We start from the raw sequence: 19,545 nt of genomic DNA on the forward strand, positions 1-19,545 counted from the left end.
TTTGAAATTTTTACAGTAATTCTTTCGTATACCACTAGAGGGAGACCATATACCACTTGCGGTACTTGTACCACACTTCGAAAACCACTTGAGCGTCTGCTTGTAACTCAAAAACCTCTCCCGTTGATGCACTCATAAGTTAAGGTACGACTGTAAATAGAAAACTCAGGAAACCACTAATTCACTTTCCATGTATGACTATAACTGGTATAATACAGAGACTATTAGCACATTTTTCCTCACACATACACACCAGGTATTTGTTTATTGTGAGTGCAGAGGCATGTACATCTTTATGCAGTCGTTAGCACCGTTAAACGAAGATAAAGAAGGAAGGCCTGTCTGCTCTCTAAATGGGTAAATGATAGCAGTGCTACATTAAAAACAATAGGGGTGGGAATCCATTTTTTGTAATTTAAATAAAATGAATGGGGGGGATCACATTTAACTCATTCACTGCCAGTCATTATAGAAAATTTTTACATTTCCAATACTCACGTGATATTACATTCAATAATTATATATAAACCGAATCTACCAAATGACAGAATGGACTCCCTACTTTTTGTCCCGTCCCGTTCTTTTATAATTGACAGCAGAAAAATGTATGTTTGCCAAAATACAGCCATTTCTCCCATGGACTCTGAAACTGTGTTTATTTCCTATAAAATGGGGCAATGATGTCATCTACCGGTGGTTGGGCATCAGTAAAGTTGTTTCCAAGTTTGATATTTACAGTGGAGCATGCTCAGATTCGCCCCCATTTAGCACCGCTCTAAAAAATACAATTGACAAGTATACTTGTCAAAGGCAGTGAATGAGTTAAAGTACGTGGTTTACGAATAAGACAAAGTGAACTTAACTGTGTTTGTCATTATCTATGCCGGAAACTTGGAAATCTAATCACATGTTGACACACAACCCCCTTAACAACGCGAGTTAAGCAGCGATTGTCGTAATTCTCTTTTACCTGTACAACATCTCTATCAACCAAATTTGGTCACAGAGAATAACTAGCCTTGCTCATACTAGAATGATTGACGGCAAGGTGAGCTGGTGTCAGTGCTCATTGTCACAAGTTAGCATTAAGGCAATAGCATAGGCTTGAAGTGCTTCCGTGATGAACAAAGTCATGGTTGCGCACAAGTTATGCTCTTGTCCTTACTTACATCGGCAAAACAAAAAAAAAAAAAAAATGTAACTCAAAGCATCTTGTGTATCTCGGTGTCAGCTCTTTTTTCTTATCATGCTAGTACCATCTCGAAGAAGTAAAATGTGCGGTGTAAATGTTTACTCATACAAGATGTACTGGCTGATAGATGGGTGCGACATGTTGGGGAGTTGTGAGTGCAATACCTCTTGCTGGAAAGAACTCCCACAGAGAGCGAGGCCAGAGCATTGACAGCGTCCGTTTCTTCGCAGTCTCGTCTCTGAGCAGCCAGGTAGGACAGACCAACGGAGCCACTGAATGCCTTCACACTCTGCCAGTACTGACCTGATACACACAAGGCACACATACAAGTAATAATAATAATAATGCTATTTGTAAACAACAATTTATTTGGCCCTCTCACCTGGTTTATTCTGATAATAATTGTTCATTACATATCATATTAAAAGTTGAGTTGAGTTAAGTAATATGGGGTAGGACTTGATGAGTTCTTGGACTTACTCCCATGGAGCATGTAAAACTTCCTTAATAGTATATACCGTAACTGTTTGCTACACTAACTAGCAAATTTCTCCACTGTTCTATCAAAAGTTTGTTTCTTCTTCATTTGTGACCATGCTCGCTCTCACACTTTTAGCTCAAATAATATTTCCCTATTTAAATCAATTGAAATGCTTTTAATCCATTCCAGACCCACACAAAAAGCAACCAAAATTTATATTCTGTCTTTGCTTTTTTGCAAACAAGAAAAATATCAATATATGTTGTGTTCTACAAAAAAAAGAAAAGAAAAAGGTAATAACATAATTAAAAGTAAAGAACAGTGTGTGCATCATGATTTCATGCTTCAATGCCTATTTAAATTGTGCTCCTTTCTGATGTACATGCTATTTGTTGGCATCTACAGTGTTTTGCATTGTGTGCCATCGTTAAACTAGCAGGGTTTTGCAAGTTATGGTTTGGCTAAATATACAATGTGTAATGTTAACTTATTTGTTTCATATTTAAACTTCAACTGAGAATGATATTACAAATATTTGAGTAATATTTGTACACAGTCTGCTGCTTTTTGTAAGTTAATTGCCACAATTTAGCTCTCATAAGTCAAATTTTTTAATTCAAACTCCAGAAAAACAACACCATCATCATCATCTGAGCTTGTGTTTTGGAAAATACTTAAGTCGGGTCACTTGTCAGTCAAGGTTCCACTGTACAGTAACAGAATACACAGGATTGCTCACTTTGAATTTGTATGACTGTCTGCAGGGAGCGGATAGCGTTAGCATTTGGTTTCTGGAGCAGGACCTCTTCTGATAGTGGGTCCTACAGGACAAAGAGGACACAAAAGAGGGGAACACGTCAGAAATATGTTTAGTGCAGTGATTCTCAAATAGTGGGGTGGGCCCCCCCAGGGGGACGCGAGGCTTTGTCAAGGGGGGCGTGTTTGACCTCGGGGAACATGCTTTTTTTATTTTTATTTTTTTTAACTTAGAATAAAGTGCAATTGCACCTCCACTACATTAGGGGGCAGTGGCGCTCTCATTCGCAGAGTGTGCGCAGGGAGCACTCGCTTGGTGGTGTAGGGGTTTTTACATACAGCACAGAGTTTTGAGTATGAAGTGTAGGCACGAAGTGTAGCAGACCCACAAGTGACACCATAAAAAAAAAAAAGATTTAACAGGGTTAACAGGGATGAGAAGACAGGCGGAGAGAGACGGGGAAAATTATATTTATTTATTGATATTTAGAGTCGTGCGGGAGGGGGTCGTGAGATGTTTTCTTCTTCCTAGGGGGAGGCATGACAGAAAATAATTGAGAACCACTGGTTTAGTCTAACATTCATTAATCCGGTTAAGACACCACAGACACTTCAGCGTTTGGGTAAAGTGGCCATGGCTGAGTTTTTTTTTTTTTTTTTTTTTTAGAACACCATTACCCAGCATGCCTCACCTGTGCACCAAGCAGCGCACTGACACAGGCTTCAGATGCATCGCAGATGGCTGTGAGGTCATGACCTCCCTCGAGGGACAAAACCAGACGGCCCCCTGCTAGAGACATCAGCTGACGAGTCAGGAAGCTGAAACCTGGGAGATACCATACACACAAATAAGGATGAGATACGCTGACCCAAACCAAAGTGACGTTTGCCTTGATGTCTTGACGTCAGCTTTACTACACTTTCCAATATTTGTTTAAGACAAGTATATATTTTGACCTCGTGCTGCACTATGCCAAAAAGCAGTCACTGTAATTATGGTCACATCAGAGATGCAGTCAGGGATGCTTGAGGACACAACTCCTGCTTTTCAGGCTCAACTTGACAAGAGCTATAATAATCTATTAATACCACTCTTGAGGATGGAAGGGGCCAAAACTGAAAGTGGCTGGTTGCTCAGAAAAAGTGTTGCTTTAAAAAAACGTGGTGAGAGGCCTTGCTTACATTTGGCAGAGACCTTGTACCCTCCAAGAGGTGCGGGGTTGCCCTCGGCAGCATCAAACCCGGCGGAGACCAGAACGACGTCTGGGGCAAACTCCTGGGCGATGGGCATCATCACAGTCCTGAAGTTGCACAAAGTCACACAAGTCATCAGGTGAGGGCCAATTAACCATAATCATATCATTTAGCAGGCCATAACACAAAAAATGATAAAGTAAAAATATTAAAATCAGTGCATCAAATAGTGAGTATCTGAGAATAACACTTGTTCAATTGTTACTCTGTGCTTGTGAAAAAGGTTGAAGGTTTCCATTGTACTAAAGATTTTGGGAAGAGCGGGGGGCTGTTGGCGAGACTCGACTTGAGCTCAGCGCAGTCGGCAAAGTTCAAAGCCAGAGCGAGCGAGTCTGTTTCTTATTAGAGGCCTGTCACTCTCCTCACGTCATTGACAACATGGAGGAAAAGAGGAAAACAGTCCATCTGGGATCCATTTACCTTCATTATTCTGCCGGGGGACTTTAGAGACCCCCTCCCTCCCTCGCGCTCGCCCCCCAATCATCTCTTTGTACACACGCACAAACACACATAAACACATGCTGCTGTCATGACTGCATGCAGATGGACAACATGAGCTCATAGACTAAATTGAGAGCACGCAGAGATAAAATGTGCATTCCCATATGCTAATAAAAACAACTTAACACACACGAAATACAAAGGTAAAATAAGAAAAATCCTCAGGGAAAATTATACTCCCACACACAAATACAAAATATACAACGTAGTAGTGTTGTCGTGATACCAAGATTTTGACTTTATACCTGCATAAAGAACCTCCATACCAGTATTGGAATGATAAAGCAAACACTTCATAACATCAAGTAAAAAAAAAAAAAAAAAAAAAAAAAAGTAGTGGAAAATAGCTCACACCGAAGCAACTACAAACAGTTTTTGTATTAATTCAAACAATTACCATAAGGATAGTAATTAGGTTACTTTTGATAAAATAAAAAATAAATATAAGTTCGTTACTTTCAGCAGACGCCAACAACCCCACTAATAGAACTTTTTGCCAATAGTTTATTGGAAGTGCATTTTTAACAGTAATGTTTAAGGCTAAAGTTTTTTTGATTAAAAAAAAAAAGAAAAAAGAAACCGATTAGAAGAAAAAAGAAGTATCTGTGAGATTACCACCCTAACCCGTTTTCCAGTAGCCATGTGGTTGCCAGTTTTCCTTGGGGTTGGGTGCATCAGACAACCAGAAAAAAGAAAACTCTATTATAAGTGTATTGGTGGCAACCACCCACCAATGACAATTATAGAGGCAAGGAGCAGGAAGTAACGGCCCACAAGACCTAGGGAACATTTACTGCCAGAAAGTTATTCGGGAAAGGGAGTGCCTGACTCATGCTGTGAAAACGACAAGGATTATCGAAGACGCACAAAGTACGTCAGAGTATTGTGAAATTGGGCTGCGAGTTTTTAAAGGCATGTTTGCTGGCTCACCGTGGGAGAGACAGAGAACAACTAACTATTATTCTTTTTTGGTTACTATACATTGCTTTGTTTGTAAGAAACATACCGTAAGTGTTTTTCCTACCTGAATGCAGCAAGGTACTCTGCATCCCCCATGGGAGGGTCCAGTCCTCCTGTCCATGCCACATTCACGTTAAAGCCTTCCCCGGGACCTGAGCCCACCTAAAAAGAAATATATTTAGTCAGAATTGATTGCATTCTTGTACATTCGGCCAAGATATGACACCCACCTCTGCAGGTGACCCACTGCCAGGAAAGAAGTTGCCATGATCATAGCGATGGAGCGACATGTAAAGGACACTTGGGTCACTGTAGAAAATTTCCTGGGTCCCGTTGCCGTGGTGAACATCCTGGCAACATAGTAGTACATGTTTTTTAACATCACTATGAACCCCATCAGCAAATAAATAAAGCAAAGGTGATAAGCTTACCCAATCAACAATGAGGATTTTGCTGACATTGAGCTTCTGTTGTAGCTGTTTGGCAGCAATAGCTACTGAATTAAAGTAGCAGAACCCCCTGTTAAAAAAAAAAAAAGATCTTCATGATGTTTATCTTAACAATAGGGGACTCAAACCCACACAAACTTACATCGGGTTGGAGGGGTCTGCATGGTGTCCTGGTGGTCTGACCACAGCAAAGCCATTCTGTTTGGGAAAGAAGGTAGAAATTAGCAAAATAGTTTTTTGAATCTGAAAAGATTTTTATTTTTATTTTATTTTTTTATCTCTGACCAACCCCACACAAAGATGGAAAATCAGGTATGAAACAGTTGTGGTCCTATTGTGTGTAGTCTGCTCCGATAGTATCAACTAGGGCTGGGCAATAAATCAAATTAATTCGATACATCGTCCATTTAAAAAATCGAATCGTTGAAAATTTGCTAAATCGTGAAATCGAATTTTGTCTTCTGGATGATTAAAAGCTGTTGTTCTTATGTTCTGTTACATCCAGATGCTTTTATGTGATGTAATTTTGCCTTAAAACTGATCTAGAATCAGTATACGTTACTGGTGTCTAAACATTTTGCACAGGAATTATTTTTGAATAAATGAAACCTTTGTTTGTTGGAAACGTTTGTTGGATTTATTAGGTTAAAATCGATTAAAATCGTAATCGTCCTGAATGACTGCAAAAAAAAAAAATCGAGATTTTATTTTTTGGTCATATCGCCCAGCCCTAGTATCAACACAGAGCAGCCACACACATAGGGCTGCTCGATTATGGGAAAAAAATAATCATCACGATATTTTGGCAATCAATAAAATCACGTTTATTCAAACGATTATTTGTTTGGGACAAAACAAGAAAATATTTAAGCATTTAAAAATATTAAGACAAAAAAAATAAACACTATACTATTATTATGTAAGATCCTTTTGGACCACTGAGAATTTATAAAAAATGTATTAATTTATTTATGTATGTTGGCAAAAACTTGAAGTTGGAGTGCAGCTTGTGTACTGTGCATAGGGCTGTTCGATTATGGAAAAAAATAATTATTATTTTGGAAATAATTGAAACCACGATTATTCAAACGATTATTTTTCTGGTACAAAACAAGAAACTGTTTAAGCATTTAAAAATATTAAGACCTATTAAAAAAATATATAGAAACATTACAACTATGTAAGTTCCTTTTGGACCAAACAGAATTTATAACAATACAAGTATATATTTATGATATTTATTTATTTATTTATTTATTTTTAGGCAAATACTTGAAGTATTGAAGTATACAGCATATGCACTGTGCAGCAGGACCATAATTTATTTATTTATTTATTTATTTATTTTGGTACAAAACATGAAAATGTTTAAAGTTTAAATGGAAAAAACAAATACAAAATATTAAGACAAAATTCTTTGAAACACTAATTATGCAAGTTCCTTTTGGATGAAACAAAATTTATTAAATTTGTTATTTTAAAATTTAAAAAAGGTGCAAATGTATAAATTTAAACAACTGATGAATTTGTAATTGTGGAGTGTAATAATTGAAATTGTAATTGAATTTCGATTAATTGCACAGCCCTACACACACATTAGAATTTTGCTCCACCATTGATCTTCCAACACGTTCTCCGATAAGAACAGACACTTCCAGAAATGTGCCAAGTGTTTCTGAAGTGGACCAGAGACGGTAACCGTTTAAGATGGTGATGCTGGCAATAAAATACTTGCTTTGTAAAATACTTTGTGGCACCTGAGGAACCAACTTCTATACAAAAAAAACAAAAAACAAAAAAAATCCACATCGGTTAGGATATATTTTATTATATTTATTATTGTCTCTTTGTTTGTCCATTAGGGCGCTTGTTTGATCGGCTACATTACGTTCATATCCCAGTCCATGGAATCAAATGACTCAGGGAGATGTTGGCCCCCCCCCACACACACCTGAAAATGTGTGGTTGTAAATATTGAATGAGTTAAGATTGATGGCCCCATTATCCAGACAAATCCACTCTCAGACATAAAGATAATCTTATGCAGCGATATACATGTATCTATGTCTACATATGGTAAATTATTTATGCACTGTCTCTATGTCTCTATGTACACAGTACTTTGGTGTTCTTGTGATGACATAGATCAGGAGTCACCAACTCTGGTCCTTGAGAGCCCCTGTCCTGCATGTTTTCCACCTCCAACACACCTAATTCAAATGATCACAATTGTCAACAGGCTTCTATAGAACTTGCTGATGAGCCGATCATTTGAATCAGGTGTGTTGGAGGAGGGAAACATCTAAAACATGCAAGATAGGTACCCTCGAGTACCAGAGTTAGTGACTTCGGTAAATTCACTTACTTGAATGACTTGCTTTAACTTTTTGTAAGGTATCTTGTCGTACCGCTACAATTTTAAACGTAAGCTTCCTAATATAAGTTGATAGTTTACTTTTCACGCTGCTCATTTTGTGTGGTGCTTTTTCCAAATCACTCCTGCTCTAGTTTAAGGTAGAAAACGTTTTAAATATGACTAAAATGTTAGTAATCTCTATCTAGAGATGTCATGCTCAGTGTGACTGTTTAGTATGAAAAAGATATAACAAATTCCAACACGTGTACAACAGCACGAGCTCACTTGGTATGTCTCAATTGTATGATAATATCATGGGAGTTTTGTTCAATATTTAATGTCAATAACACATGCATTCGTGATCTAATTAGTAAATCCAGGGTTGTTTGTAACTTGGCAAACTCTGTTTGTTACATGGTTATGTTTTGGTGTTTTTTTGGAAGCAAATTCTGTTTTTAGCTCATGTCTCTGTAAGACAGACAGTTGCTTTGTGTGCTTATTTTAGACACCGGAAGAATGTATCAGCGTGTACATCTAAAAAAAGGTAGAAACACCTTTTAGAATTTGAATGCAGAAATAGGACCAAGGCAGGGCAAACATTTCAACGCCCTAACTCCCAGACATCACATCTGACTGGCAGCTGGGGTCTCCAATATGTCATTGCTAATGTCTATGCATAGATATCTACTGTATGCATATTGGTGTCTTGCTCTGTCTCTGTATGTATATCTTCAGTGTTCTTGTGTTGACATTTAGAATACCTAAATCCGAAATTCACTCGCTGTCTGCTGGGTATTTTTTTCCCCTCATGTTTTATGTCTCATCACCTGTGCAATTTTAATGGTAAATTTGTTAACACTGGTTGCAAGCTTTATAAATAAATATTTATATAAATCAATTAAAACGTTAAAATTAAATTTAAAATTGCATTATTTCTATAGCTAGGCCATGAATAATTGCAGAAGTAATCACACATTTTCTATAGGTTCTAAAAATATATATACATTTTTCAATTTTTTAATACTTTCATTAATGTGAAAGTGGAAAAGTCTGTTTATCCATCCATCCATCCATCTTCCTCCGCTTATCCGAGGTCGGGTCGCGGGGGCAGCAGCTTTAGGAGGGAAACCCAGACCTCCCTCTCCCCAGCCACTTCAACCAGCTCCTCCGGCGGGATCCCAAGGCATTCCCAGGCCAGCCGAGAGACATAGTCTCTCCAGCGTGTCCTGGGTCTTCCCCGGGGCTTCCCGCCGGTGGGACATGCCCGGAACACCTGTCCAGGGAGGCGTCCAGGAGGCATCCGAACCAGATGCCCGAGCCACCTCAGCTGGCTTCTCTCAACGCGGAGGAGCAGCGGCTCGACTCTGAGCCCCTCCCGGATGACCGAGCTTAAGGGAGAGCCCGGACATCCTACGGAGGAAACTCATTTCGGCCGCTTGTATCCGCGATCTCGTTCTTTCGGTCACGACACACAGTTCGTGACCATAGGTGAGGGTCGGAACGTAGATCGACCGGTAAATCGAGAGCTTTGCCTTTTGGCTCAGCTCTTTCTTCACCACGACGGACCGATACAGAGTCCGCATCACTGCAGACGCTGCACCGACGCTGCGCCTGGCGATATCCCGCTCCATCCTGCCCTCACTCGTGAACACGACACCAAGATACTTAAACTCCTCCACTTGGGGCAGGATCTCATCCCCGACCCGGAGAGGACACGCCACCCTTTTCCGACTGAGGACCATGGTCTCGGATTTGGAGGTGCTGATCCTCATCACAACCGCTTCACACTCGGCTGTTCACAAAAGTCTGTTTAGTGTATGCAAATATTTTTCCATCTTAGTTCATTTATACATTCATTTTATATTTATGTATGAATTTGTCTTGGCTTTATTTACATCATGATAGAAATGAAATTGGGCGGCACGGTGATTGACTGGTTAGCACGTCCGCCTCCCAGTACTGAGGACTTGGGTTCGAGTCCAGGCTCCGGCCTTCCTGGGTGGAGTTTGCATGTTCTCCCCGTGCCTGCGTGAGTCTTCTCCGGGTACTCCGGTCTCCTCCCACATTCCAAAGACATGCATGGCAGGTTAATTGGGTGCTCCGAATTGTCCCTAGGTGTGCTTGTGAGTGTGGATGGTTGTTCGTCTCTGTGTGCCCTGCGATTGGCTGGCAACTAGTCCAGGGTGTCCCCCGCCTACTGCCCAGAGCCAGCTGAGGTAGGCGCCAGCACCCTCCGCTACCCTTGTGAGGAATAAGCGGTCAAGAAAATGGATGGATGGATAGAAATGAAATAGTAATTTTAGTAAGCTACTTTTTATTTATTTACTTTGCTTTTAAATGTCTATCTCTTTTGTTTGTTTATGCTTTGAAATCTTATTTTTAATTACGTGAAGGACATTGAGTTATATGTATAATGTATATATATTTAAATAATGTATTTTAAATAAAATGTGCTACATAAATAAAACCACCTTGCCTAATAAGTTAACAACAACAACAACAACAACAACGGTTTAAAAAAAGAAAAAAACACATTCTCACCTTGAGTTCACCCTTGGCCACTCTGACAGCCAGCTCGACAACACTGCCGGCGGCCATGCGTGACGCTGTGGACGTGTGCGACTCATTCCAGATGGTGTCGTTGTCAACCTGCAGCACGAATGAAAACAACATAACAAATCAATGCTGATGTCCATCAAGCTCCTTACATACTTTCAAGGTTACATTCAAGCTTTCAAGTCAAACTTCTGCAGTACTTTAAAGCCGCGGTAAACTATATATGTCCGATACTACTTTTTTTCAGACCGATACCAGTACGAAATTAAGTCAAGTCAAACTTTTGCCAACTAAAAATTACATGTTCAAGCAAGTTTTTCAGTTATATTTTAACACTCTCCATTGCCATACACATGTAAAAATAATAGGTCGCTTGCACATCGTAATGCATCATGGGAGTTTTTCCTTCGGGCGCCATATTGGGTGTCCGCCGGTTCACAAGGTACACTCGCGAGTTACACGGTAGAGCTTATCAACCTGATGTAATTTTCGCAGTATTTTCACGATTTACCGGAAGATCAAAAACAACGATACAGGCAGAAGGTGTCTCTGTGTGGCGGGATTGATTCTAATTACGTCCTGACCAAGGGTGATTTTTTTTTTTGACGGAGAAAGCTTGCTGGCCAAATGTGACATCTCTGGACATCTTTCCCTACCTCGTGTTGACAACATGCTCCATAACACGCCAACAAATCCCTGGAGGCTTACAATTATTTTGTAAGCGGGTGGATACAGAGTGTAAACTTTAACATCGCATCAGAAGAAACTGTTGCTGTTGCACGTAAGTAAACCACATGGTGTTGGTAATTCTGCACACAAAAATGTTTTGTTCTCAGGCTTCCTGTTATCATTGTGTTTACATGCACAGCTAGGTTTACCTGATGTGGTTTTTCTAACAATTTGATAACAGGCAAATATGGCAGAGCGTATAAGAATAAAAAGTAACTATGCACAGCCTCCCCGTGGCTTAATTAAATTTAATGCTACCCTTTCACTAGTTACATGTTACTTAATCAACTTATTCTAAATGGTTAAGGTTAACCACTCTCAGAGGACGTATTTTTAGTTTCAGTTTCCAGTACAATAAAACGTGTTCATGGTAACTACTGAGCATACTGACAGCTTTTCTTATGATCTCACGGTTAAGGAGGCTGTCACAACACCCAATTTCTGTCTGGTGCCAGATGGCAACAATTCCCATCACTTGTCACGACAACACCAATAGTATTACCAGGTATGTATGGCTTTACTTTTTGTAGTTTCTTATTTAATTCTATGTTTCATATTTTCATTACAATGTTTGTAATATTTTCAGATTCAGGCACAGATGAGTTTAACTGGACGGACTTCTGCGACTTTGTGGTGTGGACAAAGTGTGATTGAGCGAGTCCACCCAGATCGCTCGTTTTGGCCAGCTGGAAAAGCCAGAGTTTTTTTTTTCCCCAAAATCCCCTCCTTACCTGAACTGCTCGGGAGAGCATTTACTAGATCAGTAGTGGACTTCCAGTGTTCCTGCTCAGCCGCTGTCACCTACCACTTGCTCATGTACTTCAAAGATGCGGAATAAAGTAGTTTTTTGTGCTGCAGCAGATTGTAAAATCAAATGATATCACTTGAAGTGTGCCAATCTAGACTGCCAAAAGGACAGTGGTTTTGTGACAAGTGTGAAACAAGGATTATTGGGAAAACTGAAACACAGTACTGGTACTTGTCTTACATTAAACAAATTTAAAAGAGAGCAACTTTTTCCTCTGTACATAGCATAATGAAAGTCATTGCGTACCCCATCAACATTACATCATACCGTCATCTCAGGATGGTAGGCACCTGTGCTAAAATAAACTACATTAATTAACAGTTCAATTTTTAACCCTGAAATTACTACATCTAATCATTATTCACTTCATTTTTTGTGCTTTTAGAAATAATAGATTTATGCCATTACTTTAAGAGGGACCATATTGCACATTGAGTCAAATCCTGTCATTTGTATTATGTATAGCTTTGTAAACAAACCCAACAATAGAATTTGTATAAACGCTGCCTTTATTAGCGCCAAACAAACAGTCGCATGTTGTCCTCCTCCAATGCTTTGATGCTCGCCTTCGTTTCCATCATGTCATTGGCAATCAAGTCGGTGTGGCATGAGATCCCTAAAGAAAAAAATAAAGAAAAAATCACAAAAAATACGGTACCAGTAATAGGTTTAATATAGTACAGTAGTATAGTTTTTTTGTCAGTGTAAAAGAAATGTACACATTTTGTTGCATTTTTTAATGTATGAACATTGCTACAGGCAAATACTTATTTCTATAAACACTTCCAAATGTCTCTAAACTATAAGGTGCGTGTACACACACAAACAAACACATACATTCACTCATGCATACAATATATCATGTAATGAATTCTGAGTGGCATACCAGAGTCAATGATGTCAGCAGTACTTGAGGGTACAGGTTACTGGAGCCATCTGGCTGCATAACTGCAACAATCTCTGCCACTTCGAGTCGTCTTTTCTTTGCTTGTCTCTCCTGTGCACGTTCATATCTTGGCACCGACTGGGCTGAGACATAGATGTTGTCACTTGGGACCCAACTTTAATGTTGGAGCCCAGTCGGGATGATTGGACAGAAAAACGGGCGCAGGGCGACCTGTTAACATAAACAAATATATAAACAAATAAAATATGGAAAGACTGGTTATTTTGCCGCAGTAGGGTGGCCGTGAATAAGTTCTTTAGCATGATGTGTAGGTTACCGGGGGTCTGTTTTCTTGCATCAGCCCCTTCTGTCTCTTTTTTTCCAAGTTTACATTTTGCCACCAAAAAACATGTTATCGGCATTAAGAGCCCAAGACTAATCAATCCAATTTCAGCAGTAAACACTTTGCACTGGCACTACTTGGGTGAAAATGTTCGATGTTAGCTTTCGGCTAACGTCCGCTAGCCAGCTTGTACTACCGAACTTGCTTGCTCATGAATCCAAAACATAAGCAACTTGCCCATATATGGGCGGTCGAAACGTTATTAATCCTCATGCATTAAATAAAGGTAAACAAGCTTACCGCTCACAAAGTGATCGCTGCACACACGAGCCCAAAGTAACGACTTCCCTCCGGAGTCCGCACTCCTCTGTCTCCAGGCCCTGGCTCCTAATTATTTTCGGAATTCGGAAAAAAGACCGACCATTTTCCCCCTTGGCTTTGTTCGAACAGCCAACGACGCAGCAACAATGTACAATTTTAAACGCAGAAAACAAACGTGATAGATACGTGTTAGACCGAATCGCTACGTAAATGGAGGCCACCCAGCATGGCGACTACGAGAAATCCGAGGCGGAAGTGACGACATGTGCAAGCGACCTATTGAGTATGAATACATTAAAATAGTAGATCATCTTTTTATAATGAATGAGTTTGTGTTTTTTACTTTGTTTTGCACTGCACATGTGCATCTTATTTTTTAGGTTATCTAGTCATGGCATAAAAGCGTTGCAACAATAAATAAAATATCTTCCCTTAAAATCACTTTGTGAAAGTTGAGAACTTACTACCGTTCGAAACTGGAGGGTATTTTTTTTTTTAGCACTTTAAAAGACCACCTTAAAATTAACTATTTGATTTTTTTTTCAATTTCAAGGCGAGATTTGTGTTCTTTCATGTAATTGTTCCCTAAATAGCACTACAGTCCACCTGACTGAACATTCATACAAACAATATGTGCTTGTTCATTCCTGAGTCCTACACATGTTGCTTGTATTAGTCATGGCCAGGGGTTGTCAAGCAAACATTTGTTCCAGTCCTAAAAAAGGTCTTTTTATTCTTCCATTGCACTGCATTTCACGTCATGTAAAATCTTTTAATTTGAGGGAGAATGTGTGAGTGCAACTGTATTTTAAACTTACCCCAACACCACCACATGGCAACATGACAAACATCCTTTGAGAGAGAATTCCTGAGGAACAAACGTATATATGTTATAATCAGGTTTTTATTCAAATACATGAGAGAATAATAGAATTTTTGAGTGTGGCACAATCAAATGTGTGTAACACACACTTACACATTGTATCATCTCATTTACCATTAAACTATCAGAATGGATAGAATGAAAACATATGCTAAAGATGGGTAGCATGGTTAGCACATCCGCCCCACAATTCTGGGGTTCTCATCTGAGCAACGTGTTTGTGTTTGTTTTCTCCGTGTACTCCAGCTTCCTCCCAGATTCAAAAACATGTTTATTAGGTTAATTGAAGACTCTCAATTGTCCAGTAGCATGAGTGTGAATGGCTGTTTATCTATGTATACTGCAATTGGCTGGCAAACTGTTTAGGGTATAACTTTAAGCCAAAATTGGCTGAAATACCAATCCTAGTTAGTAGGGGTGTTAAAAAAAAATCGATTCGGGGATATATCGCGATACTACATCGCGCGATTCTCGAATCGATTCAATAAAAAAAAAAATCGATTTTTTTTTTTTTTTAAAGAGCTCAGAATTGTTAATTCGGTAGTCTTACCGATTCAACGTCTTATCATCATTGCCTTTTTTTTTTTTTTTTTTTTTTTTTTGTGTGTGTGTGTGAATCGATTTTTAAACTTCCATTTTTAATGGAAAAATATTCAACAAAACGTCTGACTTCGGGTTAGGATTCACACCTTGAGCATGGAAGAATGTTATATGAACGGAACATTAAGCCTTAATATTTTATTTTAATGCTGTTCAAACATGAAACAGATTACAACCTCTATAAGACTGAAATTTCAGATAAATAAATAATACATTTTCATATAAATCTTACACTCTACAAGCTTACTGATTAGTATTTTCTAAATTTGAATGAAAAAAAATCGCAACAATCGACTTATAAATTCGGATCGGGATTAATCGGTATCGAATCGAATCGTGACCTGTGAATCGTGATACGAATCGAATCGTCAGGTACTAGGCAATTCACACCCCTACTAGTTAGATAAGTGACACCGAAAATGGCAAGGTGGATGTTTAAGTTGTTGTATCCTACCTGCCAGTTTGCGGTTGTCCAGTTTGAGCCTGTTGAGTGGGTTGGTGCCATAGAGCAAAACATGGCGCTCTGTATGGACGGACTGCAGCTCCTCCAAAGTTGCCTTGCGACCACGAATGCTCTGTGACAACAAAAGGAGGGTGGTCATCATTTAATAACATTAATTTGGTGCTGAACAATGAGGGTGCTCCATGGAATAACAACTGTGGAAATGGACACATACTCGCGTCAATGTATTATCAGTCTTTGAGGAAAATGAATCAACAAAATTGTTTATTGTTAATCAGATAGCCTTTAGGTTTGAACTAAAAAAAAAAAATGAGTGTCATACCTCACACTGCCCCCTCAGCCCCCTCTCCTGCAGTCGCGACCAGATGCTCTGTATTCTCCCAGCATGCTCTGGGTGACTGCTGTTGTCTCCACAGGCACACTGGTGCTTCAGCATCTGAGAATCATACACCAGGCCTGCACAGGAAAAATAACCTCATGTGTACATTTCACAAAGACTCATTGTGTCGGAGTAGGTTTAAATGTTCATCACCCAGGCTTTGTTTGAAATGATGGTAAGATACATTTAATGTGCATACAAACTCACATACATAAAAGCCCTAATGTGCCACTCACCAGTGGTGAAGCGTGATTTGCTGCTGGCCTCCTGCCCGGTCAGGCTCAGAGGTTTTTCGGGCAGAGTGAGAGACGTGGATGCCGGTGAGGACTGCGTACGTGACAGGGGTCGATGAACACCCAACGCACCGCTTCCACCGCTACGTAGCATCGGTACCGCCAAGGTCTCCATCTGTCGGTGCAACTGCTGCAGCTGCTTCTGCTGTTCCCAAAGTAACGACTATAAAACGTAAGAGAGGAATTGACTAGATGTATACAGGAAGTACACTCCACATAATGTCACATATGAGAAGGACAAAATGGTGGCTTCTCAGAAATAATATTTCAAATTGTTATTCTGTAATTAAGACTGGCTTCTCAAATTAAACCCAGTTCAACTGCCACTGTTGAATTGATGACATCCAGAGGTGGATAATGATGCCATCTAGAGGACGATGGACTGAATAACAGTTTTGGAGGACCTCCGTTTTATATGCCCTGTTTTCCTAGCATAATAGTAGCACGTGATACTACAACTTCAGCTGGCACACCAACCTGATTGAGGATGAGTGCATGTTGTAGGTTAATCTGCTCTTGACTACTGGATGTTGCTGGCTCCACCTCCCTTAAAGAATCCGGCCTCAGTCTGCTCTGATAGGCTGGCTCTGATGGCGACGTCCCTCCGCCGTCCTCTGAGTCCATGTCCTCGGAAGGGATCTGATGCAGTCTGGGCTTCTCGCTGGACTTGGACATAAGCTGTACACACACAAACACAACATATATATAAAACACAGAAACTAGTAAAACAAACTGAAACTAACGGTTAAAATTACATGTCTTTTGTTTATAATAAGAAAATCATACAGAAGAAAAAATTGTCAAATATTATTTAGAGTTGAATAACAATTATTAATGTGAAATTGGCAGCAGTTAACTTAACATGGAGTATATCATTGAATAGGTTCAAATACGTAACTCTTGGTTAAATATTACACAATCTCGTTCCAATTCAGTGGGCTCATGTAGAATTTTAATAGGTTAAAAGGAGGTTTCACACACAACCAGAATTTTACAATACAAGTGTTCCATCATATGTACTATACACAATACCATTGTACAGATCACATTGTTTAACACAGATTTAATTGAGTTTGTATTATCGAACTGCGACTGGCTGGCAACCAGTTCCCGGTGTACCCCGCCTACTGCCCAAAGCCAGCTGAGATAGGCACCAGCACCCCCCGCGACCCTTGTGAGGAACAAGCGGTCAAGAAAATGGATGGATGGGATGGTTGGATGGATGGGTATTATCCAAAGTTAACCAACAAATTATATGTGTCATGATTAGTCAAATTAGTATTGAATAGGCTACATTGACATTTAAAAAAAAGAAGAAGAAAAAAAAAAAAACGTTAACATTCTGCCTACCTTGCCAAGGTGAGTCTGCTGTTTTAATCGCTCCAGTAGTTGCGTGTTGTGGTGCTGTTGGAGGAGTTGTGAGTGTAGCATCCTGGGGCTCTGCGGGAGGGGTTCTGAACGTGTTCTGCTAAGGGGCTTGTGGGCCTGAGCGCCCCCTGGTGACAGTTGCTCCAAGTGGGAGGAAAACTGCAATGGGACTGAGTCGAGTCCTGGAACTAGTTTGAGACCGTTGGAAAGATGGTGAGAGCAATTACAATTTATTGCAGGAGGTTAAACATATTTATACAAACACAAAGAATACAAGCAAACTATAAATTACAGAGAGAAGAATGTGGAACAAATTACCAGTAACCATCCTTATTAGCAATTTGTGGATCGAGAGGCATCCTGTGTATATAATATGTATGTCTTACCAGTGAGTAGTGGGGCGTGTACCAGTCCAGATGGCTCCAGAATGATAACAGGAAGTCGCGAGCTGAGCTGCCCTGCTTGATCCTCTCTGCTCAGGGGCAACAAGACCTGCGGCGTCCCGGCTGTGACCAAGGGGCCCCGACTATGCTTCACAGGGGACAGCTCACCTTCAACCTGTAGACATATGTGTTGTGTTATTTTATGGCAGATAGACTACAGTCGAAACAATCTTCCAACTGGCTTTGTTTTTCCAATTAGCTTTTTTTTTCCACCATAGCAACCATTGTGAGTTAGTAAAAGTATATACATAGCAGTACAAATGCAGGCTATGTCATTAATGGGGTTCCATGGGGAAATCCATCATTAAGTGTGTGGCCAAACAGATTGTGTCACGGTGTGCCGGTGGTATTTGCGCATATGTAAATTAGATAATTTGCATACATTTGACGCAAAATATGCCCACCCCAATGCAGAGAGAGAGAGAGAGAGAGAGAGAGAGAGAGAGAGAAATATGTCCGTGTTAGTTTAGGACACAACGTAACCCGGGCTGATCCGCAATGGCGGGGAGGCATTTTACGATCATTCTTACGTGCTAGATGCATACTGTACACCCACGCCAACCTCTGAAAATATATTTGTTAAAAAACAAGCACACTAATAATTTGTACTTTATGAATGAATGAATGACGTCGTTGTCGTCCTCTCTGCTCTGTACAGCTTAATGGCGCTACAAACACTTACTCTCGGTCCAACCTCGCTTTCTGATAATGTCATCTTTCTCGCAATGAACAATGGACAATGAAGGAAGAATGTCTATTTTTAAGTGTTCCATGTTTGTTTTCTTTGTTGTTGTGCCTTGTGAATAACTGCCAGTCTGCTCCAATTGATGGCCTTCCTGTAACAGAGACCTTATCAATGCTATTTGTTTGAGTGCCGTGCTTACCCTGGCATTGGCCGGCAGTCCCAGCGTGATGGTGGGCAGAGTGGAAGGACTCTGGATTGTGAAGTTGGCCAGAGTGCCATCTCTGAGCAGCAGCTTCTGTGCCTGGTAAATGCCAAATACAATGTGTTATTTATTATCTCAGAAAAATAATGCACAAGCAATGGAATATAGAGGCAAATATTTCACCCAGATTGTTAAAACAATTCTTATGGAAATCAAATAGTCGTTCATGTAACCAACAATTTTCCAACTTTGTAAAATGCCCTTCAAAAAATGGAAGAACATTACTAAAAGGTAATTAGACACATTAAATGTCATGAATCACACAAACACAGCAGGTGTGACACTGGTTGCTATGTTTTTGACTTTTTTGTGATTAAATCAATTATGTATAAACAGCTGACACACTCAGCACTCCAGCAGGCTTGTGTGCCGCTGCATTAAACATGTCATTACTCATGGTCTGGTCAGACTCCATCCACAAGAGACAACTTTTCTTATAATGCTTATTTGAAACTGCTTAATTTTTCTTCTCATAAGACAAATTAGACTTCCTGGTCTCAAGGTCAAAAATGGGATCAATTAATCATTTATTGAAAAAGTGAGTTGACTGATTTCGTGTGAACTGTGAAATATTACT

General features: G+C 39.8%; 1 protein-coding gene and 1 long non-coding RNA gene across 4 annotated transcripts in view; both read right to left on the reverse strand.

Annotated features, from left to right (window-relative positions):
* Nucleotides 1–19,545, reverse strand: part of hdac7a (histone deacetylase 7a) — an 86,654-nt gene that overhangs the window by 6,663 nt on the left and 60,446 nt on the right. For all 3 annotated transcript variants that reach the window (XM_077514989.1, XM_077514988.1, XM_077514990.1), the window contains exons 9-25: nt 18,906–19,007; nt 17,965–18,136; nt 17,561–17,766; nt 16,688–16,888; nt 16,154–16,373; nt 15,861–15,994; nt 15,530–15,650; nt 14,411–14,460; nt 10,491–10,598; nt 5,736–5,791; nt 5,576–5,663; nt 5,375–5,494; nt 5,209–5,306; nt 3,612–3,730; nt 3,122–3,255; nt 2,413–2,494; nt 1,357–1,495 (exon numbers count right to left, since the gene is read on the reverse strand). In XM_077514989.1, coding sequence (XP_077371115.1) covers nt 1,357–1,495; nt 2,413–2,494; nt 3,122–3,255; nt 3,612–3,730; nt 5,209–5,306; nt 5,375–5,494; nt 5,576–5,663; nt 5,736–5,791; nt 10,491–10,598; nt 14,411–14,460; nt 15,530–15,650; nt 15,861–15,994; nt 16,154–16,373; nt 16,688–16,888; nt 17,561–17,766; nt 17,965–18,136; nt 18,906–19,007 — 2,150 coding nt within the window. The remainder of the gene's footprint in view (nt 1–1,356; nt 1,496–2,412; nt 2,495–3,121; nt 3,256–3,611; nt 3,731–5,208; nt 5,307–5,374; nt 5,495–5,575; nt 5,664–5,735; nt 5,792–10,490; nt 10,599–14,410; nt 14,461–15,529; nt 15,651–15,860; nt 15,995–16,153; nt 16,374–16,687; nt 16,889–17,560; nt 17,767–17,964; nt 18,137–18,905; nt 19,008–19,545) is intronic.
* LOC144014757 (uncharacterized) lies at nt 12,534–13,999 on the reverse strand. The gene is made up of 3 exons (XR_013282556.1): nt 13,572–13,999; nt 12,929–13,159; nt 12,534–12,658 (listed from the first exon to the last, which is right to left on the reverse strand). It is a non-coding gene; the product is annotated as an uncharacterized LOC144014757 (long non-coding RNA).

Source organism: Festucalex cinctus, chromosome 2 (assembly GCF_051991245.1).
Source record: "Festucalex cinctus isolate MCC-2025b chromosome 2, RoL_Fcin_1.0, whole genome shotgun sequence".
NCBI classification, from domain to species: Eukaryota; Metazoa; Chordata; class Actinopteri; order Syngnathiformes; family Syngnathidae; genus Festucalex; species Festucalex cinctus.